The following is a 23,693-nucleotide window of genomic DNA, read 5'->3' on the forward strand; positions in this document are numbered from 1 at the left end:
AAGGCAACAGAGTAGAACCTTGCAATCTCAGTGGCAGGTAGGCAATATTTCATCTTCTTGACTATTAAACATCATGGCTGAAGCTAATTTACAGCTTCAATCATGAGCCTTGGCATATTATTGGTATAAAGTGTAAATATTTGAATGCTAATTATCGTAAAACAAACAGGCCACTGTGTCCAGAGCAGATGAGTGCTGTTTCGGGAAGCCAGCAGACCCTAGCTAGTAGGCAGCTTGTGTTGTCTCTGTACAACCAGTAATAGACGTCTGGAATCATTTCCACCTCCCTCTGCCCCAACAGCACCTGCTACCTCATTGCAGAAAGTTCTGAAAGCTAAAAGCTGCCCGGAGTGGCTCACATATGGTCGTCCTTGCCTTTTAAACTATTTCCCATCTGCCCTGCCATTTGAGGAAAAAATCTTTAGTGCTGAAATTATTCACCCGGAAAGAGAATACCATCATCTTAATACAATGAGCCCTCCTTGTCCACCCTGAGCCTGCCATTCCTGGTCACCTATCTTTGCACCGTGCAAATTCTCATCCCAGGCACACTTAACCCAGTTGTTCCACTGGCTGGAAATGACTGGTTTCCTTCTGTACCAATGTGGGCTTCAGCATCCAACCCTAGTCCCCCTCCTCTTTAAAGTACTCCATGATTACTGTCCTCTATATCACTCCTCTGTACATTCACCTGTCCTAGGGCAGAGAATGAGAAGCCAGGATTGGGGTCTTCCTGCCTAGATAATAGACCTTGAGATCTTGGACCTTCACACCTGTAGCCTCACTGGGAATGTTAGGGCATCCCATTCTGACTGGGCAAAACCCACTCGGTTGGCATGCCAAGGCTACGCTGTCTCCGGTGATTGCCGAGCAGGTGGATTCTGGGAGGTGCAGATCCCAAGGCCTAACTGGAAGATCAGTTTCTCCCGCAGACAAACACATGTTAGGGAAGACGGGATGCTAGGGGATCCCATGGTCTGGTCAGTGTAGGGAGCTAGCCTGGAATTCGGCACAGTACTTTATGGCAGAGGGAAAAAAATGTTGGTTAAAATTTCAAGCACGATGCAACATCCCCTGGTTTTGTGATATAGTTAGTGCAACAAGACTGGGGTTTTGGAACAGTGTGCATGAAGGAGACCACTTAGAGCTTCAGTTTCTCCATATACCGAACAAGAATAGTAGTGTTTACTATGGAGCTTGATATAAAAATTACAGTGGGAATGAATTAAAATGAGACAGTACAGATGAGGTGCTTGATACAGTGCCTGGCACATGGAAGCATCTGGTACCACTGCTGCTGATTCGTTCCATCTCCCTGACCACTCCTGACTGCTGTTCCTAGCCATATGACACCTGATTACTTTGCAGGGAGCCATGCTCACACTCCCGCTGGCCTGGGAAGGATAGCCAGCAGTGTGTTGCCCCTGTTTGAACCCAGCCAGGAGTCCCATCGGGCCGTCTCACTTATTTTGTTTTATGAATTGCAGTCATTTAAAATATTAATTTTCATATTTAAAATATTAGTTTATTTAGAGTATCAATCAGGAACCTTCCATGGGACCACCTGTTCTGTTTGCTGGGAATACAAGACTGAATATGAGGTGGTCCCACTCTCAGAGAGCTCCCACTTAGACCCTACTGAGATGACTCAAGCATCCAAATTTTTAAATCAACCAGAAGCCATGGCACCTGTGTTTTAAACTCAGGCCTTTACCAAGCAAGCTCATTTGAGTTGGCCAGGCCTAACATAACTGTTCCGTTCTGGAGTCCAGCAGCTTCTGGTCACAGGTGACTCGGCCTGAGCCCCGCTGCCTCACCCTTGGAGCTCATAGCCTGACAGTGAGGCCGCCTTTGTAGGACAATGAAGCAGCATTTCTGCCAGGACCTGTTAGCGGGTGGGCAGCCCTTGCACTCCAACCCTACTGACCGGGCTGACCTTCTTCTTTCTCTTCTTCTGGACATTAGCTTAAGAATGGGCTGAGACTGAAGCTAGAAAGAATTAGGGAGGGGGCCCTGGGTGTCCTGCACGCAGTAGTCTGGAGGCTTTCTTACATTTACAGAAAATGAAAGAAAGGAAAGAAAAGGGATTATTTGTGAAAGGAGCCGATGGGGTTGTGAAGAGAGAGAAGCATTCCAGCTGGGGGTGGCACCTCCCTCTTCTGCAGACTTGAGTGTTTTCTTGGGTGTGTGACAAGAGCTAATTTTAGAAAAATGAATCTTGGAAGAAAATGACTCCTGAAGGCTATTAAGACACATGAGTGTCTCACTAAAGCTCACAGACTAAATCTTCTTTATTATATCAGTGTTCACGTAAATACTTAGATTTATGATCCTTTAGACAACTTTTACACAAAAAGAGACACGAGTGTTTCTCAGACCAACAGAAAACCCGGCCAGATGGCAGCTGTAATACACACATCCATCAAAGTGGGTTAAAAAAATACTCTCCATTCAGGAAAAAGGGTGAGCCAGCCTGTCAACCTCCAGGCATAAGAGGGATGTCGTTCAAGAGGCAAAGGCCAGAATTAGCTTCTCTTTCCCCTTGAACAAAATGAGAAGCTGGCCATATTAACCCTTAGCTGCATCATCTGTGGCTTGCACTTCCTAATTTCATCTGATTACTTGTAATGAATGGTGCCTTTTGGAAAATGTGATCTCTCTCTGAATGATTTCAAGGAGAATTAATACCCTTTTGTATTATTTTGGACATCTGTGCAGAAATGTGACTCGTTGCTTTGAGAATTAGTATCTAAGAGCCACCAAAATTCCTAAGCAGGGGGAACAATCAAAGTAATATCTGGCAGTGGGTCATTTTTCCCTTTAGTCTATTATCATTGCTGTAGCATTCCCATACAGGTTCCCTAGAGGTTTGCCTCGAAAGGCAACAAAATGGGAGAAAAGTGAGAACGGACAAGTAGTAGTTCAAGTGGGCAGAAAACATCTGTGTACTTGGAATGCAAACCTTAGCTCGTCTGGGTAATAATGTTAGAATCGCTGCGGAGCCAAGAGAAGGCCACACCACACACACTGTGCTTGTAATGTTGCCAGTTCTCTTCCCAAGGGGAAACCGGCAGGAACTCAACCACCTCAGTCACTTAAACTCTCCCCAATGAAGCACATGTGAACATAAGATTAGGGAGCACTTTGTCACTGACACCTGGGGACAGATGATTTGCCTGATGTGCCTCTTCTGTCTCCCCGATGCAATTTATATCACACCAGCTAATGAAAGGATATAGCATCGAGTATACTTTACTTTTTTAAGCTATATCATTATAATATTTCAGATATACTACATTAGAGGGAAAAAATATTGTTTTTCTTTTAATGTTGCTTAGCTGAACATTTCTTCCCATGAGGCTGCATGGTCCTCTTAAGGACAAGAATGACCAATGGCATATAACTTGACAATGTCCTCTTCCTCTGTCTAACCTGGATTTTTATAAAGATGCTGATGACAGGACCCAGGATACATAAAATGATTTCTGTAGCATCTTGCTGGTAGAGGATTTGCTCTTGCCTTGCAATTTAATCATTTTGGAGAATGTTCCCTTAATTGGCAGCAGAAGGTTTGCAGCGACAGAGGTAGTGGGGAAGGCTTTGGATTATTAAAAGTTCAGCCTAATCATGAGCTGAGACAGTGATCCCACTCCTTTCTATTATTACTGTGCATCAAAAGCCACAAAATCTTACCTAATGAAAAATCCTCATTATTGCATTGGGATCCCTAGTGCTTTCAATATACTCAGAGGGCTTCACAAATCCCACCTTTCTACCTCCCAACAAAGTGGGCAGAGAGAACACAACCTGCCCCAGGCCCCTGGCCCCTGGCCCCTCTGCTGCACCTTCTCTCCTGCTTTTTTTCCCTCATAGGCTTTCCAGAGCTCCTCACTCCCTCCCTTCCATGTCTGTCATCTCCCCACAGAAAAAAAGTCTGCCTGCTTTGCTGGGGAACCAGGCGTTGCCGTATGATGGAGCCTGTATGTCTGCTATTCCCATTCTGTTGTCCCCAGGCAGCTAAGGGTCACCTGTCATCTGGTGCAGGGGGTGGGACCCTTGGTTCTGAACCCCAAGGCCAGAGGTTTCCAGGGCCTCCCAAAGGATCAAGGCTTCCTCTTCATCATATCACCCACAGCTGCCCTCTGCAAACCCCTCCCCTTCTGACTTTGCGTCTTAAAAATAGTCTCTCAAGCAGATGCTAAACAAAGAACCTCCACTCCCCATTCTTTAATAATCCACCACGAATGCACCCAGAGCTGTTGCTCAGTGTGGGGCAACCAACTAAACAAGTAACAAGGATTTCCAGCCAGACGAAGGAAGACTGCCTTTTGGATTAGCAACTACTGCCTTGCTGTGGTGTGGTCATTTGTCTGGTCTTTGTCCTCAGTTCCTGATATGGGGCTTCTAAAACCCTGGCGGTTTCCTATGTGACAGGAGTGTCTTTGTTATGTCCTGGAGGTGACTCTTGGTGGGTCCCTGCCTAGCTTCAGGACAGGGGCTGGTCACCAGAAAGACCAGCCTGACCTCTGGGGGTGGGGGGAAGGGGACTGGGGACTGAATCAGGGATTCAGTCAGTCATGCCTAGGAAATGAAACCTTGGGAGAAATCCTGGATGCCAAGGCTTGGTGGCGGTTCGTGGTTCATGAGAACACAGTTATGTTGGAAGAAGGTGATGTTCTCTGACCCCACAGAGGGCAGAGAATCTGTGTTTGGGATCCACTTCCCAAGACTTCGAACTACATATATACCTTACACAAAACCTGGCCATTGTTAGTATAAGGTTCTTCTGAGTTCATTCTTGCTAATGATGAAACCCCAGAGATATCCTGGGAACCTTCCAGATTGCTGGCCAAATGCTCAAAAGTGCAGGTAAGCCTGGGGTTCCCACTTAAGGCTGTTGTCCAAAGCAGAGGTGAGGACTGAGTCCTTAACTCCTGGGCACAGTGCTAACTCCAGAGATTAGCATCAGAGCTGTACTGCAGTGTGCTCAGTGGGGGTAAAGGCAGAATTACTGTCATTAAGGGCGATTTTCTGATTTCTAATAGAAATGTCGAAATACTGGAAATAGGCTCTACATCTTCTGGCCGGGCATTACAGTTTGAAGCACTCGCCCTGGGGTAGAACAGGTTTAGAAACATCATTTAGTAGATTCTTAGTCAAAGTGTGGTCCCCAGACTGTGCACGTCTGCAAACTGTTCATTACCAGCTCCTGATGAGATGTGTACGGAACTTGGTAGTAAGCATTTTGAATTTTTTACAGCAGTCGGGCCTTGCCAAGACATTCAGGAATGGAAATATACATGTATCAGAATGTGACAATTTGGAGGGAAAAAGTGATCCTTCACCACAGATAGTTTAAGGAGCCTTATTTAGAATATATAGCTTCAGTTGGTATGATCGAATGGAGTCAGAACTTAGTGTTCAAAGTGTGAGGCCTGGAATCAAGCAGATGGAGTGGTACGCAGGTTCTGCTGCTTGCTATCTCTGTGGCTTTGGGCAAGTTACTCAATCTCTGAGATTTATAAAATGGACAGCAGTATCTCCTACCTTACGAGGTGCTGGGAAGACCAAATGAGATAATCCAGGAAGAGTGCTAAGCACAGGCTGTGGCACCCAGCAGGTTAGCTGGTGGCATTGTTTCTTCGATGTCGATTTCTTGGCATCCGTGTGTGGCTTGGTGAAAGCATGCTCTGTGCGTGTGTGTTTGATTTACGACTGTAAATGAAATCGACAGCCTTGCCTTTATGTGAATACAAGGTACTTTTGAAGAGCCAAAACTTAAACATTTCAATGAATATTGCTCTTCATACAATCCCTGGGAGGCTAGAGTCTCATTTCAAGGATGCCCAGATGTTGGAAGCATTTGGGGCATCTCTTATTTCACATTTCCGTTAGTGCCTGTTCCAGTGATCTATTCTGATGTAAGAAATTGCCTCAAAACCTAATGGCTCAGAACCACAATCTATCCTTATCACTCTGGTTCTGTGGGTAGACTGGGCTTGGTTGGGTTCTCACTCGGGGTTTTCCCTGCAGTTGCAGTCAGAGGTTGGCCAGGGCCGGATCATCTGAAAGCTCAACTTACCTGGACATGCAGCACGGTGTCTTCGGTCTTCATGTTTGATGCCGGGCTGGGACAGCTGGAACAGCTCGGGGCTTTCTGGGTGTCTCTCAGTCCACAGGGCCTTTCCACAGCTTGGATATCCTGGCTGCTGGGTGGACTCAGGTCAGAGAGATGTCTTTGTTGGTGGCCAGCTTCCCCCTGAATGAGCGTTTTAAGAAGCAGGAAGTGGAAGCTGCTGGACCTGAGTCCAGCAGATCAGAGCAGTTACAGAGCCCTCCCCAGAATGCAGGAAAGGAGACATAGACCCCACCTCTCCATGCAAAGAGGGTCAATGAATCTGTGTCCATATTTAATCAGCTACAGAGCCACAAAGCAAATGTGGTTTTCTTACATTGGCATATCTTTTAACCACCAAAGCGTGTAGCTTCCACAGTAACTACATTTATGTATCACTCACTTTGATACGAGTTATCTGAGTAAGAACCCAGCTGTTGCATTACGGTCAATGCCTTTGAGTTATGCTTCCTAGTCTAAGTCTATGTCTTCCCTAGTCTATGCTAGGGAAGTTCCCCCTCTGAGTACCTCCCATTCTACTCTGAATGTCCCGATTTCTACTAAGGACCTTCTAGAAGCCCCCTCCTACACTCTGCCCTGTCCCTCTTACCTGCTACAGAGAAATCCGAAAGCCCATGCAACCAACATGGTACCCTCTTGCTCCGACAACTTCACTCCTCCCCATTTCTCACAGAGCCTGTGGCTCAGATATCCAAGTAGGCCCTCAAGGTCCCCCATGGCTGGATGGGGATCACATCACTATCCGGTTCAGTCCCTACTTCCAACCCCATCACCCAAACAGATAGCCCCCACCACCAACACACACATGCAGGCTGATGTCATCCTTTTAGCCAATATTTATTCAGTGCCTGCCTGTGTTGGACGCTGTGCTTATTGTTAGGCTCCAGTAAGCTCCAGTATTATTACATATGCCTTATTTTTTTTTTTTCCTTTTGTGGGCTTTGCTTACATTCCCGAAGGTTAGGTGCATTTCTTATTAATGTTTTATCCCACACAGCAATGTAGCAAGAAACATGGGTTACAGTACCGTATCAAGGAGAGGTTCCCCCTGTCTTACATTTTATCTTACACTTTTTATCCCTTTCCCGGTTGGAGGCTCATCTAGAAACAGCAAGCTCTCTCCTCATCTCCTGCCTTATTTGAAATGTTAACATACTTCCCTCCTATTCCATCAGGGACTCATGATGGGGATGAAGTAGGAGGGCATTTATTTGAGTGCATTTTTGAAGTCCACAGACACTCTGGCATAACATTGGTCCACGGCCACGGTCTCTGAAGCATTGCTTATTCGGGACCATAGGTGGACTTCTGGTATGTTCCAGGCAGCCTCCAGGCCCTGGGAGGGACTGTGAAGAATCTTATATAGTTGTCACCCCTTAGAAACTGAGCCTTTGGTGTTCCGATAAAGCAGAGAAGAGAGGGCCAACTCTGCTTAACTCAGCTGCTTTGCTTTACCAAATAGAGTTCTGTAAAGGCAGTCGCAGGGAGAGGTTGTTGGGATGGGCCCCAATTAAGGAGCTGTCAGGGCAGGGAGGTGGTCAGCCTCGCCTCCAGAGGTTTTCCAAATATACAGCCACTCCTCCTCGTCTCTCCCAAGACTCTCGGTGGGACCCCTTGTCTTGCAGAGGTTGGGTCTGAGAAAGCAGGGCATATGACACTTGAATTTAGTCAAAATTCCCCAAAGATCCTGGTTTCCCAAGCCCCTTTTAACTCCTCCCTGCAGGACCACTACTCAGGCCACACTGACCCCAGCGCCAGGGCCCGGCGGCTAACTGTAGACCTTGGCTGTTTTTCAGGTTCATTGGGCCTCCCACCGCTGTAAGACCCCACGCGCTGGCCCCGGAGACCTGCCATGAAACCACACTTGAAGCAATGGAGACAACGAATGCTTTGCGGGATATTCGCGTGGGGGCTCCTCTTGGTGGTGATCTTCGTTTACTTCACCGACAGCACCCCCGCTGAGCCCGCGCCCAGCGCCTTCTCCTTCCTGGAGACCAGGCGGCTCCTGCCGGTGCAGGGGAAGCACAGGGCCATCATGGGCGCCCTGCAGGAGCCCTCCTGGCCCGGGAGCCTGGGTGCCCGCCAGGGGCCGCTGGAAGGCCGCCCGGCCGCGCTGCCTCGGTGGGCCCCGGCGCAGGGCGGCTTGGAAAATGACGACGAGTTCTTCTCCTCCCAGGTCGGGAGAAAGTCGCAGAGCGCCTTCTACCCGGAGGACGACCACTACTTTTTCGCCGCGGGTCAGCCCGGGCCGCGCGGCCGCGCTGGGGGCGCGCCGGGGGGCCCCTCCCCGGGAGCCCCGGGAGCCCCGGGAGCGCCCGGCCGGCGGGAGGGGGGCGCAGCGGGCGGCCCGGCGCCCCGGAGGCGGGCGAGGAAGCGGCCGCGCAGCGCGGGCGGGAGCCAGGCGCTGGAGGGCGGCGACGACGGGGACAGGCTGTACTCGTCCATGTCCAGGGCCTTCCTGCACCGGCTCTGGAGGGGGGACGTGTCGTCCAAGATGCTCGCCCCGCGGCTGCAGAAGGCCATGCAGGACTACCTGAGCGCCAACAAGCACGGCGTGCGCTTCCGCGGGCGGCGGGCGGCCGGGCTGAGCCGCGCCGAGCTGCTGTGCGCGCTGCGGCGCCGGGTGCGGGTGCGCACGCTGGACGGCCGGGAGGCGCCCTTCGCCGCGCTCGGCTGGAGGAAGCTGGTCCCCGCCGTGCCGCTGAGCCGGCTGCACCCGCGCGGCCTGCGGAGCTGCGCCGTGGTCATGTCGGCCGGCGCCATCCTCAACTCCTCCCTGGGCGAGGAGATAGGTGGGTCCCGCCGCGGGGCGGAGGGGGGCCGGGCGCCGGGCTCGGTGCCAGCGCGGGCCTTGGGGGCGATCCTAGGGCAGAGGGGCCCCGCCCCGCCCCCAGCTGGGGTCAGGGGAGGGCAGGCCGGGCCGGCGCCCCGGCCCCCGCAGCCGCTCACAGTTCTTCTCCTGCGGAAACTGTCCCCCGTGGACGAGCCCCGAGGTAGCTTGCGGAGGCCTGACCGACCGCGAGGTGCCAGGGTCACGGGGACGAGCAAGAGGACAGAACGGAAAGCAGAGCTCCCACGGGGCAGCGACAGTGATCGGGGTCACCTCCAAAGAGAAGCAGGCATGATAATCCTGTTCCTTAGCCCCGGGACTAAATGGATGTTGTGGGCTCAGAGGAGAGCCCTTCTGGTCGGGACAAGGAGCACCGACCTCACGCCGTCGGGTCGGTGCACGTCCAGCCTTTGGGTCACGGTCGTGCACCTAGCAGGGGCCTCTCTCCAAAAGGGTAGTAACAGGACCGCAGCTTGGGCCTCCATCATTCCTTCTGAACTCGGCCTTCAAAGCCGTGTCAGGAGCCCAGGAGCACTCCTGGGTCGTAGTTCCTGTATTAGGCCTCTCCAGAGAAACGGGTTGATGGGAGATTAGATAAATTAGATACATAGATAGATAGATAGATAGATAGATAGATAGATAGATAGAAGATTAGATAGATACATAGATAGATAGATAGATAGATAGATAGATAGATACAGAGAGAGAGAGATTTATTTTAAGCACTTGCCCCTGCATTATGGGGACTGGCAAGTCTGAGATTTGTAGGGCAGGTGAGTAGGCTGGAAACTAAGGTAAGAGTTGAGACCGCAGTCTGGAGCCCAAAGTCCATAGGGCAGGCTAGCAGGTGGGAAACTGAGGCAGGGTTTCTCTGTTGCATCCGGAAGCAGAATTCCTTCTTTCTCAGGAAACTTCAGTTTCTGCTCTAAGGCCTTAGACTTCCCTTTGTGCCCAGGCTCATCCCATTGGCATGGCAGTGAGTCATCCGTTTGATCCTTCAGACTTATTCACTCAGTTAACAAGCACGAGTTTGGTCCCTACTGTGTGCGGGTTTCTGTACTAGGTGCCAAGAAAAAAGTGTGATTCAGACATGGCCTGGGCCTCACGTCCAGGTGTCAAACAGCTGTGGGGGATACATTCTCACAGTAGATGGTGTTGGTGAGAGCCCATAACTCACCTGGAAGTGACAGTGCAGGGGCATTTGCCCACTTGTAAGACAGGAATAGCCATTGTTTCCAGGGTCCACCAGTGTGCTGTGTTCCTGAGGACCGGCCAATATGCCAGAGCTGTCCCGTGCCATTGTAATCATGCTCCACAACCCAAGCTCCATCTCAGACATTCTTGGGAATGGAGCTGAATGTGAAAAATTTTTTAAATTTTTTTTTAAAAAGCTCAGAAAACCAAGGCCCAAGCATGCACTTGAGGTCTAGGGTCCCATTGTCCCCATGCTGACATTATAGCAGGCTCACAACACTGTCCATGTGTCACATGCTGCCGAAGCTGGAGCAGAGCAGTCTGCAATTGATTAGGGAAGAACAGTGGGTTAGAGCTCCCTGGGGTGAAGTTCTTAACCATTCCCGAGGACCATTATTAATAATGTAAGAAGGAATTTAAGTATTATGCTTTAAAGCAGGCAGTAACTTGCTTCTGGTTTTGTTTTGCTTCATTTTAAACACCTCTGCATAGTAGTTGCGTATTTGGATTGCTCTTGCGTGTCAGGGAGATTTCTCTTGCTCTTTATTCTGGCATATGTATCCCTGACCAGAGTCTCGTAAACTCTACTCAGAATTTGGAAGACGGCGTGAAAGATACCAGGAATTACACATTTCTGGAGAACGTGAAATGCCACTTATATCTTTGTTAGTTTCTAGCATCCAAATTTAATTTATATTGCCGGCACTTATATGAAGCTTCATGATAAGGATTATAGACTCATCACGGAAGAACACACTCAGAAATTATAAGAAATTCTCTCTATTGTTTTGCCTAGGGTCCTTTGAATCAAACTTTGTACTAAGATTTTAAGAATACATAATCAAGGGCACGTGGGTGGCTCAGTCGGTTAAGCGGTCGACTCTTGATATTGGCTCAGGTCATGATCTCAGGGTCCTGGGGTCGAGCCCTGCTCTGGCACCATGTTCAATGGGGAGTTAGCTTCAGGATTCTCTCTCTGTCTCTCTGTCTCTGTCTCTCTCTCCCCTCCTTTGCCCCTCCCCCCACTTGTGCATGCTCTCTCTCTAAAATAAATATTTTTTTTAAAAAAAAGAATACATAATCAGAGCATAGTTCAATGTGTAAAAACAAGAAAACCTTTCATTTTTATAAGCTAGTGTCTCTCAGTCTCAACACTTGGGCATGCCAGGTGCTGACGTTTCTCCTTCCTACTCCCCCGACGAATGTGTGCTTATTAACACATAGTTGTTAATGGCTCTCTTGCTGAAAACAGATTCACGCAGAGGACTCCTTCAGGCAGCTTGCAATATTGGGGCATGCTCTGCTAGTTAGCTAAAGTCCTCTTGGCCCCCACATCGCTGCTTGTGACATTGGCTAAGTGAAGATCAGAGGACTTACCAAAGGTCATGGGCTCATGAAAAACTGGGGAAGCAGCTAGGAAAGTACCCGAGGCTAGCCCCAGGTCAACCCTGCGAGCCGGTCTCTCCAGGCTGCCCTCCAGGGTCTCTTGCGAGGTCCCTTCACCCAGTCACCCAGTCGGGCCTCAGCTCTGAGCATCGGCTGCCATCTCGCTCCCCCTGCTGGTTGCTCTGCTGGCAGCGCAGCCCCGTTTCCCGCTCCGAGATGCTGGAGTCCAGGGGTGTGGTGGTTTTTGAGAACAGTGCAGCAGTTGTAAACACCTCCACTTTGAATATATTATTGAAAAGCCAACTGAACTGTTTTTGGAAACATGGAACAGCCTTTCCTAGAACTTAGAGATGATTTCTTTTTAGCCAACATACAAACAATAATAAATTGGTGGTGAGATCAGCTACCCACGGTCCTGTGCAAACACAGGACAGAGTCTCCTCTGTGATATCTGCTAGATATCTAACAGGAGTAGCCTTGGTGTGGGAAATCAGGATCCGTGTGCCTGAAAATCAAATTCTGGGAAGTGTATGGGGAATGGGAGGGTGTAGGAAGCAGGCATAGAGTACTTGGTGGTAAAAGCTTGGGGATTTGGCATATCCTGATACTTTGGAAGGTGAGAAAGGAGATCATATAGTCATTTAACAGGCATCTATTATGTATTGATCCCAAACTCACTGAGCCCTGATACTGTGTGAGGCACTAGGGATGCAAAGATAAATAAGGCACAGAGCTAAACTTCAAATCCTCTGCAGCCCAGTAGCGGGGACCGCCTGTCACAGGCAATTCCAGTCTCATGATTTGAGGGACAGAGAGATACGCAGCCTGACAGGGAAGAAATGACAACGGAAACCTAACACACCATGAGGGCTGGTGGCCAGGTAGAGGGAAGGTGAGCCAGGACTGCCCAGAAGAGGGAAATCCAGGCCAGAGGCCATGGTCACAGGGAGATGAGACACAGTGTAAGGAATGCCAGGAGTGGGTGTGGGGGCTTCTCAGGAGGGTACAGGGTGGGGAGATGGAGGGGGGGTAGTGAGAGCTACAGGGAGCACCAGGGGCCGGGAGTGGGGACAAACCTAAGTTGATAGGCAGGTAGGCAGGCAGCTCACGATGTTCTTGGGCATCATCCTCCAGAAAATAGACTTTACTTAATAATTGTAATAAAAGGTGCTGCTTGAAGGGTGTCTGCTGCAGACAAAGTCCTCTTCTAGGTGCTTTTATGTTAACTGTTGAGAACCAGGGCTCCAATGGTGTCTGCTTTATGGAGGTACCTAAAGGCACGGGGGGTGGAGCCTGGACTCCATTAAACCCCAGTCTCTTGTCTCCAGAAACCAACTCTGACCCTTGGGCCCACGGTGCAGAGAGAGGCATTGCGATCTTTTTTTTTTTTTTAAGGTTTTATTTACTTATTCATGAGAGACACTGAGAGAGAGAGAGGCAGAGACACAGGCAGAGGGAGAAGCAGGCTCCCTGCGGGGACTCCCAATGTGGGACTCGATCCCAGGACCCTGGGATCACACCCTGAGCCAAAGGCAGACACTCCACCACTGAGCCCCCAGGGCATCCCAGCCTTGCAATCTTTGAAGCAGGGAAGCAGATGGGTCAGCTTTTCTTTTGAGAGAGACTGTTCCAGAGCCCGGATCTGGAGGCACAAAGGAAGTAAGTCACATTGCAGAAGTCCCAGGGTGATGGAGTCTCCAGAGGGATGAATCATCTCGTTGGCAGGCCCTTCCCTAAAGACTGGAGGCTTTTGCACCCTTGCTGGTTCAGATTTTGTTTTCTGGAGGAGCACAGGAGAGGAGGAGGGGGACGTGGGAGCCGGTGCCCGAGGCGAGCGGTGACTTAGTGCGGGCGCATCACTCGTCTGGCTGCTCCTTCAAGGGTTTTTTAATCTTCCTTCAGTGAATGCATGTAGCCTGGCTCGCTTCTCAAGGTCAACACGAAATGGCTCTACCCTGGAAATGCCTTCTCCAGAAATGAGGCTTTCCTTTATTCCCCGTGTGCTTGCTGTCTGATCCATTCCTCCTTCTGTAAATAGGAATGGACAGCTTAGTTTTTCAGGCGCATTATCAGGGAGGTGCACAGCCAGGCATACATTTACAGAATGTGTCTGCCTGATGGACACACTCTGGGCTTGGCCTCCACCCCTGCTCCCCCTCCCATCCTGATCCTCCTGGAGGCTTTAAGGAGGTTCACTCTCCATCCATAGCAGCCTCTGACTCTACCTCCCTGCCTCCTCCACGAAAACTGGCCTCTTAACTCTTCAGACTCCTACCACTTCCAAAGGAGTTAAGCCAGATTCCATTTCTGTGCCCTGTGCCCTGTGCAGTTGCTGGAAGGGTGGACACACACACCTCGGTGTAGGATACTGGCATTTCAAAGCTGTGACATTTTCAGGGGCCGTATGGTGAACTGGAATTTCTACGTGATGGCTCTGAAATGCACCCACTGCTTGGGAGCCTTGGCTTCTTCAGCTTTCCTTTAGATTGAGGCCGTGACCAAGGGCAGCATGGTCTAGTGGCAGAATTTTGGTTCAGGAGTGTTGGCCTCAGGCTTTCCGTCTTCAGATTGTCCTGATTATCTTAGTTCCTGAAGGTCAGCTCACTGGAGCCTCTTCTCTGCCTCGGGAGAGAGCTGCCCCAGATCAGCAATTCACATGGTGGGTGTGGTTCACATTTGGGGTCCCCGAGATCCCTTCAGGGGCTCAGGAGGTGAAAACTGTTTCCATAATAGTGGGCAGGGGTCTTTTGAACGGTTGATATTTCCACTGATGATGCAGAGGCAGTGATAGGTAACGCTGTTGGTTAGTGTCCTGCCCAACAGGACTAGTTGCTGTGGTGGTTTTCGGAGTCATGCTCAGCAGGAAGAGAAGAGAGTACCAGTTTCATTTATGGATGGTCCTTGCTGAAGCAGGAAAAAATAATTTGTTTTATTAAATATCAATCTTTGACTACATGTGTGTGGGTTTTTGTTTTTGTTTTTGTTTTTAGATTTTACTTATTTATTCATGAGAGACACAGAGAGAGAGAGAGGCAGAGACACAGGCAGAGGGAGAAGCAGGCCCCATGCTGGGAGCCCAATGTGGGACTCGATCCTGGGTTTCCAGGATCACACCCTGAGCTGAAGGCGGCGCTAAACCACTGATCCACCCAGGCTGCCCTGACTACTTACTTGTGTTTTTAAGACAAAGTGGGCAGTAAAGTGAAAACACACTTCTGCATACCAGTGCACGATGGAAAGGCCTCCGTGTGGTTTGAGTTGTGAGCAGAACTAGCCACTTGTGTCATGAAACACAATTTTTACTTGAAACACATGACTGATAGACCTGTTTTATTCAGACTTGGATATTTGGTAGATATTGTCTCAAAAAGGAATTGAGTGAGCCTGTCACTTTTAGGAAAATTACTGACAATATTTTTGCCAGTGATAAAATTCAAGCTTTCAACCATGAACTTGTAACCAAACCCAAGTTCATGTCCCTGATGCACAGCAAAGGCGGTCACTGAGACATCAGGTGTGCAGCAAGGGAAGGGTTTATTTATGAAGCTAAACTGGGAGACAAGGGGACAAGCCTCAAATCTGCCTCCCCAAAGGGGGAGAGAATGAGTTTTAAATAATCATAGGGGTTGAGATTGCATACATACTGATGAAAAGGGCAGGGAAACTTATGACAGCTCGTGAGGAAAAATGGAACCTGCACATTGAGCAAACATACATGTAACATACATCCCGTGTTCACTTTGGGGTGGAGACAACATCAGAATGAGGCGGCATTCAGCCCCTGATGTCAGGAGGTTTTCTTCAGATGAGGAGAAAGGGTTTGGGTTTGTTCCAAGCCATTATAAACTGGATGGTGTCTTGGGCTTGTTATCACGAGTAAGGAATGCAGGGCCTCCTTTGCTCATAGCCTGGAACTGTATCAGTTGATCTTGAGTCCAGGCTTCTGCAGAGGCAGCCAGTGGGCTTGTTTGTGAGGTCTGAAAAGACACAGTAGCTGCTTAGGGGGAAACAGTTCTCTGAAAAACAAGCTTTCAACTCTGCTAGTTTCAGCCTCATCAACCCCATGACACATGGTTTCAGACTTGGACACTTCCATGCTTAGATGTATGGTAATACTAACTGATGGGATCTGGAAGGATACTTCATAATGAAATGCATCAATATTTGGAAGATCTACATATAACTGATGGAACTGGTAGTTCCAAATGATCATTGCACAATGCTACAAAACCGTGCCTGGGTGAATCCTCCATTTTAAAAGCAAGATGAAGTATTTGGATGTATTCCAATGCAACGGAGCATGGAAAGTTCCTTGATATTGTTTCACATTCCATATTACAAAAGTTTTTTTTGTTTTTTTTTTTTTAAGAAACTAGCCCTTGCCAAGTTTTGATGAAGTACCAAAGAAGAATATTCTCAGTAATCTGGAAAGACTTAAAGTACTCCTTACATTTTCAACAATATATCTGAGTCTTGACATAATTCAACTATAGCAATATATTGCGGCGGATAGAATGCAGAAGCAGATAAAAACCAATGGTCTTCTGAAAAGCCAGGCATTAACGAGATTTGTAAACATTTAAACCAGTGCCAGTCTTCTTGCTGTTTTTTTGAAAAGATGGTTATTTTTCATTAAAATGTTTTAATTTAAAATAAATAAATAAATAAATAAATAAACAAACATCTTTAAGTTTTGCTTCCCAGGATGGCATATGTTGAAAGATACAATCCAAATAAACAAAAGAACTTTGAGTTTTTGATAATTTTCAAGAGTGTAGGAGTGTTCGGAGACCCAAAAGTGAAAACCACTGCTTTGGGTAATCTAATTTTTCTAGCTCAAATGGCATTTGGTTTTTTATGACCAAATACTATTCAATAAAAATAAATACTAAGTTCATTTAAAAAATTGTACAAACAAGTGCTTATATTGTAAAGAAGATAGAAAGTGTTAGTGTGTTAGTGTTTTTTGGCATCATTTATGCAAAGCATGGATCGCCTAGAATGTAAAGATTGGCAAACATCTTTTTTCTTTTTTTAAGAGCCAAGTAGTAGATATTTTAGGCTTTGTGAGCCATGGGATCACTGTCAGAACTCACCTCTGCTATTATAGACAATAGATAAACAAATGAGTGTGTCTGTGTCATGGTACAGGTTTATTTACTAAAACGGGTAGCAGGTCAAAGCTTGCTGACCCCTGTAACATTTCCCCTAAAAGGACAGTATAGAATTTTTTAATGATCTAGCCAGGTATCCTTTATGCATTCTTTGTGTTCTATTTGATTTTGGTGCTTGAAACTGGAATACAAATTCTTCTGAGCTCAGAGCTCGTCAGGAAAGGTACCCGATGGTACCTTTGGTGGCATGTGTCCCGAGTCTTTGCTACTTTGGGAACAGGAAGGTCTCTCCCAGGGAATCTGCTCAGGAGAGGACAGCAGGACTTAAGGGAATATTATGGGCTGCTTAAGGAACTTGCATGTGGGGTACCATCACAGTAAACGCAGGGTACATCCACAGGCTCTTTGGCAAATCAGAAAGAGGTCATCTTACCTTTCTCACACACACACAGGCATTATTGTTACTCTAAGTTTAACTTGAGATGTGCATAGAATTTTTGAAGCTAAAGATAGCCCATAGAAATTCCCTTATTGCTGATTAACTCTGGTTTCTGAGCAACACAGTAGCTGGCTCAGGAAATTTCAAGACATATGTATGCATCTAGACTCCTTTATGGGAAGGGAACATACCCTCATTCCCATCACTTAATCAGCCAAGCCCATTCTCTTCTACCTCTAGATCTTTGTGTCCTTGTCAGCCTCTAGGATACGGGAAGCTTGGTTTTTCACCCAGGACCTCTGAGAACTTGAAAAAGCCTGTCAAATTGAATGAAGAGGGACATAGATTTATGCTGTAGTTGAGGCTCGGTGAACCAAGGTATGCCTTACAGAATATAAAGACCGTTGGCAGCCAGTACCACTGGTGGTCCAGCTTCCCATCATCTAGGTCTATGGCAGTAAGTCCTACCATTACTGGGCATACAGAATGCCCTCAGTTGCTCGGTCTTCTGGGCATCAGTTTTCAGTTTTACTTCTAGTATAGTTAACGTACAGTATTATATAGGGCTGGTTTTCTTTCTAAGCACAAACCAATACCCTAAGCTATAGACGTTATATTAAAGGCTGGCTCTTCCTATATGAGAGATGCCCTTGGTCTTGATGCAGGCAGGAGCATTAGCAGCACTGTGAACAGCCTCTGTGCTCCCAGCAGGAAGAAGCCATGTAAACAGCTCGTGTCTTACAGCGTCCTTGCCTCCCACAGATTCCATCTTTGAAATATTCTGGGATCTCTGAGAGAATGGCTGCATAAAGCATTCCATCTTTAAAGAATATGAACATACAACAAGTATCTAAATATAGCTGAGATGATACAGGACCACTGGTAGTGGATTCATATGTTCCCATGTTGATTTGTCCCCTAGCCAGCATCTCGCTCTAAATAAACACTGTACTGAAAATTCCGTATGTGAGTATCTTAACTTTCTTGGTTGTTTCTAATTCACTTTGGGTATTGAGACATTTGCTTCAATGCTTTTTCTCAATTGTGTTGATTCTACAGCAAAAAATAAAGTCAGTTTCTCATTTATGTGTCCTTAGATTCTCACGATGCAGTTTTGAGATTTAACTCTGCCCCTACACGCGGCTATGAGAAAGATGTTGGAAATAAAACGACTGTGCGCATCATTAATTCCCAGGTAAGATGGATGGTGTGTTTTCATGGATGTACATCTTACAGGTAAGTAGTTTAACTGGATGAGTGAAGAGAAATTACCCAGTTATTCATGACCACGGTCTTGCTTATGTCAATGGGTCTTGTAATGAAAAAGAATTAATGAGAAAAAATGCAAATAAGTGGGAATTTATGTGTGACAGGAATAGGAAGAAAGATTTAAGGGAAAATCAGCGTAGATATGGAAATATGTGTGTATATCCATATACACGTGTATGATATAATCATAGACTTAGCATGTCACATTTTATGAATGGAGGAAAAAAGTTAAATTTAGAAGAAATCACGGTGGAGAGAAAGGGGATGAAGGGAGCAAAGCAAAGGTGACAGAACCCAAGGGTCAGTGGGGTGGTTCGCAAATCTTAGTCCATTATTTGAAAATTTTAAAAAAGAAAATAGATTGTTTCATTAAAAATGATTGTATTTCTCTTCCTGGTGTTCTTCATAAGAATGTTTTCCAAGTTCAAAGCAAAACCATTCTCAAAACCACAGCAGTTTCTGGAGTTTCAGACTATGTAGAAAGCACATGAGGTGACAGATGATTTATGACAGGTTGTCTGCAGAAGGGAAGATTAGCTTTCTGCATGGTACCCTGAGCCAGGCAGCCTGCAGCACGGAAGAAACAAGGGCCATATTTCCTTACTTCCTAGATACCATCAATCATAGGAGCCCCATTCCTTTAACCCCAGCTTCCTAGCTTCTCGGGTTCTCAACCCCACCAAATTAAAATCTGTGTCACCTGTAAGGTACATCCTGGCTTAAGAAATCCTCAAATGTGAAGAGAGAAAGTGCATCTTGAAAACTGAAAGGTTGCTCCTTAAAACTGATGAAAATACTTTTTTTGCCTCCAAAACTGTAGTTTAAAAAAGGTGATTGGCAGGTGAGATCGAAGGACTCATGCAGGAACCAGATAGGGCCAAAGAGGGAGGAAGTCACACGGGGGCTGCCGCCTGTCCTCTGGCTGTCCGTGTTCCGTGTGTCCCGGGGCTGCACTCTAGAGGTGCCTTCGTGAGGCGGATCATCCACAGCTGCACCTCCCTCTCCAATCACCTGTGGAGGTAATTGGAGAAGAGGTTAGGGGTGCTGAGTTCGCGAGGGCATCATAGCTTTCAGGAGCTGATTTGATCCCACCAGCTGAGTAGTAAGTACACTGCTGGTGCAAATGTAGGATCTGGTGGATTTTATTTTTAACCCTCATTTCCCCAGAAATGAGGGATTACCTCATTGCTTACCTCATTGCTTACCTCGCATTAGCACGCAATGTCCGCAATGCCCGCCTCCCTCTCTCCCCCAGAGAAGAATACAAAGTCTGAACCACATTGTTTCTTCTTGCTCTGATTCATTTTTTAAATTTTTGTCTTTTTTTTAAAATGTGAATTTGAAAAACCAAACACTTGTTTTGAAATGATTTGGGTATGTATTTGCAGATTCTGACCAACCCTAGCCATCACTTCATTGACAGTTCGTTGTATAAAGACGTCATTTTGGTGGCCTGGGATCCTGCTCCTTATTCTGCAAATCTTAACCTGGTAAGTGCTGAAACCAAGGCTGGCCATTTACCCAGCACGATTGCTAACAGGTTCTTGACTAGGAGTACAAGCCAGAAGCACCTGGATAGTATTTTTCAGATGTATCTGTCAGAGCCCCATTTCTAGACCTGTAGCCTGCAGCCTGGGTGTGTATTTTTTTAGAAAGCTCTTCAGCTGCTTCTCACCGGTACCTCTCCCAAGAGTCAAGAGTGAAATGCATGTTGGAACTCTTGAGCTTTCTTTCCAGTCTGAAGTTCTCTGGTTTAAATTCTGATGGATTTCTTGCTGTTTGTGAACAGATTGAGAACTCTGGCTTTTGGACTTTGTTTCTTCCTCCTGTGGAAGCATCCAAGCCCAGGGCACCGAGCTGTCCAACCCAATGGACATGGGCAGTGGCAGTGCCAAAATCCAGGCGACAGGGCTGGATTTCTGAGCGGTGGTGCTCTGGATGAGGAGGGGGTGAAGAAACTGAAGCCCATACTCCTCTCGCTTCCTTCCTGCTGCCTCTTGGCTTGGGGGCAAAATTTACTGGAGATGATTGGGCCTCGTCCTTCTTAAAACTGTTAAAGCCACAGAACCCATTCAAATAGGGAATATTACTTGGAATCTTAATAAATACCTCCTATCTCCCTAAGGTGTCTGTTTGAAGGGAGAATGGGGCCCTCGGAGCCTTATGAGCAAAGTCTCTCCCCCACATACCTCGCAATTCCATCGCATGGTGGCACTGGAGACCTTCTAAAGACATTTAAAAGAAAATCAACCTTATTGTGCATCTTTTCATACAATAACATATGTATAATCAATAGAAGTATACATTTTAATGAGTATTAACACAATTATATAGTCATGTATCCACCACCCCAGTTAAGAAATGGAATATTTTCATCACTCCACACAGTTCCTTGTGCCCCACCTGTCAGTCTTCCCAGCCCCAGACTTGGGCAATAACTGGTATGCTGTCATTTGGTATACATTTGATAGGGAAAATATGTTTTTGAAATGCAATGCTTGAGCCCCGGGTTGAGCAAGCAGGCCCAGATGTGGCCCTGTTTTGTAAATGAAGTTTTATTGGAATGCAGCCATGCCCATTAGTGATGTATCATCCGTGGCCTTCTCCGTACAGTGGACGAATTGCCTGGTTGCAGAAGACCATGTGGCCCACAAGGCTTGAAGTGTTGCCTGTCTGTTTACAGAGAAGTTCGGCCTTGTCTCCCATATTTCATGAAAAACAGAGCATCGGTGCCAAAGGGCTGGAACCCTGTACCTCTCTGTTCCGTTTCCCTCATCCAGTGAGGCAATGCCTGCAGAAGTGACAGTCACCGCCTCCCCTCCCCTCCTGTTCCCTCAGCCTGGAAAAAGCTTCCACCCCCACCCGGGTGCTGCGGTTCCCTTCTCGCAGTGTGGTTCTCTGTACTTGATTTTGTTGATTTTTTTTTTCCTTAGTGGTACAAGAAGCCAGATTACAACCTGTTCACTCCATATGTTCAGCACCGTCAGAGAAACCCAAATCAACCATTTTACATTCTTCATCCTAAATTTATATGGCAGCTCTGGGACATTATCCAGGAGAACACCAAGGAGAAGATTCAGCCCAACCCACCATCTTCTGGCTTCATTGGTAGGTGTATATGAAAACGGGTGACAGGAGGGGTTAAGCTTAGTTTTTAGTAAATGTATAGTTATGTTATTTAATCGGGGCAATTAAAAGGTGGTTTCAGAAGAAGCCTAGATTGGCTGAAGATTGTAGAAATACTCTTCAATTGTCTATTGCTGCATAACAAACAACCCCCAACATTTCAAGGTATAAAGCAAACACTGCTTTATTTTCTGTCATGATTTTGTGCATCAGGACGGGCTTGGCTGGGTGATTCTTCTGTTCCACAGGCATCGATGGGTGGCACTTGGTGGTATTCACTTGCTTCACAGGATGGCCTCACTGCCATGGTAGGCCCCCTTGGTGGCGGTGGCTGGGAGGGTGGGCTCAGCCAGGACTGTTGATTCTGTGCCTGCACGTAGTCTCTTGCATGGTGGTCTCAGGGTAGTTAGGCTTCTTAAATGGATGCTCAGGGCTCCTGGCAAATTTCTTAAGGCTGAGGCCTAGAGACCTACACAGTGTCACTTGCACTGTATTCTGTGGGTTAGAGCAGTCGAGGCCCCAGGGGTTCAAGGGGAGGACACATTGATCCCACCTGGGTTGTCTATGATCCACTCCCACTCACCCATTCACAATTATTTATGTGATGCCAGATCAAGACCATACAGTAGTGTCATGTGTTGCAAAATAGCAGGTGCAGGCTTTGATGAGACTAATCAAACACAGGTCCTAGAGGACCTTACACAGCTCTTGCTACCGGAATGCACTAGCTCTAATCTAAAAAATAGTGGGTTTTTTTGTCTAATAGGATCATCACCCTTGGCTTATTATGTATATTTTTTGCAGCCAGGCTTTGATCCTCAAAATTTATGGTGTTGCCCCATTGTTCTTACCTATTTTCAGCTAATCATCCCTATTATCTCTTTACCCGAGTAGGGTAAGTTAATATTACCTGATCGAATATCTTCGATCCCCTTGACAATATGAAAGCTGTAATAGAACAAAGGATATTAATTTTGTCCAGAAAAAACTGTGACATTCTCTACTCTAATTTCAATGAATTTACAACCTTGCATCTTAATTCAGGCTGCACAGTGGGTCCCTGTGATTAAAGGAGAGATTTATGGAGATAGTAGTGGTTTGGTTATGGATACAGAACACACAAGTATCTGAGTTGGGGCTTGTGGATTTTGGAGTGATTCTCCGGTATTGCAATAATGAGAAATATTTTACATAGAATTCAAGACAGGATTTACAGTCTGACTCTGCAGATGATTTTCCTTAAGCATAGCTAACTCCCCTGTTAAACTCATGCCTCTGACACTCTATTTCCAAATCAGTCTTATGATCCTAGGTTCTTTATCTTTCATGCAATTTCATGGGATCCCGTTGATTTAGGAGAGAAAATGTAATCTAGTTTGTCAGCAAAGGTTAAGTGGGATAGAATAACACTTAGACAGCATAATACAGTGTGGCAGAAGTTTAATAAAATCTCTTTCATATTGTTGCCTTCTCATGAATTCATGGGACTACTGTTTGCTTGGAGCAGAGGTTTTAGAGTCCAGCTGGAGACTGTCAGGTATACTTACCGCGATGTGGCGTTTCGAAGACTCAGGTTAGATCCTCGTAGCCAGAGAGAAATATTTTCCCTGGTGCTTTTGTTGGAAGGAATCCTGCCACATATGCCTAGCTTCCTTTCATAGCTATTTACTGAGAATTTGGAATTTTCAGAGGCTGATGCTTGCCTTTGGGACTTCTTTTACATGAAGAAGGGGAAATGACACCGATGTCACAGAAGACTGTGGCCTGCCATCAATAAATGTATTTGCTGCTCCCATCCCCAGCCGGCTGTAAGGGTGAGCCCCCCTGAAGGATGGGCAGGAGCTGCAGCCGTGGGAGCTGGGCCCAGCGGAGCACCCCTCGCTCTCTGAATCCCCCGAGGATGTTGCAGTGTGACTCCCTCCTCTTTGATCTTGCTCAGATATAGGCAGCCAGAGTCCGTTTTATAACTTCTCTGATGTTCCTAAATATTGGTAAAATGATGTTGCTCACATCTCAAAGTATCTGCCACAAGAGTTTTTAAAAATCAGGGAGTTATTTTCTCTTATCAAAAAAACGTTCTCCGGGAGTGCCTGAGTGGCTCAGTCGGTTAAGCATTTGATTCTTGATCTCAGCTCAGATCCCAGTCTCCGGGTTGTGAATTCAAACCGTGCGCTGGGATCCATGCAAGCTGGGGAGCCT

At 47.0% G+C, this 23,693-nt stretch overlaps 1 protein-coding gene across 4 annotated transcripts in view; it reads left to right on the forward strand.

Moving 5' to 3' along the window:
* The window catches only part of ST6GAL2 (ST6 beta-galactoside alpha-2,6-sialyltransferase 2), a 75,914-nt gene that overhangs the window by 32,290 nt on the left and 19,931 nt on the right, over nucleotides 1-23,693 (forward strand). For all 4 annotated transcript variants that reach the window (XM_041757523.1, XM_041757521.1, XM_041757524.1 and 1 more), the window contains exons 2-5: nucleotides 7,933-8,928; nucleotides 18,197-18,294; nucleotides 19,757-19,858; nucleotides 21,302-21,476. In XM_041757523.1, coding sequence (XP_041613457.1) covers nucleotides 7,989-8,928; nucleotides 18,197-18,294; nucleotides 19,757-19,858; nucleotides 21,302-21,476 — 1,315 coding nt within the window. In that variant the 5' untranslated portion in view covers nucleotides 7,933-7,988. The remainder of the gene's footprint in view (nucleotides 1-7,932; nucleotides 8,929-18,196; nucleotides 18,295-19,756; nucleotides 19,859-21,301; nucleotides 21,477-23,693) is intronic.

This window comes from Vulpes lagopus, chromosome 5, assembly GCF_018345385.1.
Source record: "Vulpes lagopus strain Blue_001 chromosome 5, ASM1834538v1, whole genome shotgun sequence".
NCBI classification, from domain to species: domain Eukaryota; kingdom Metazoa; phylum Chordata; class Mammalia; order Carnivora; family Canidae; genus Vulpes; species Vulpes lagopus.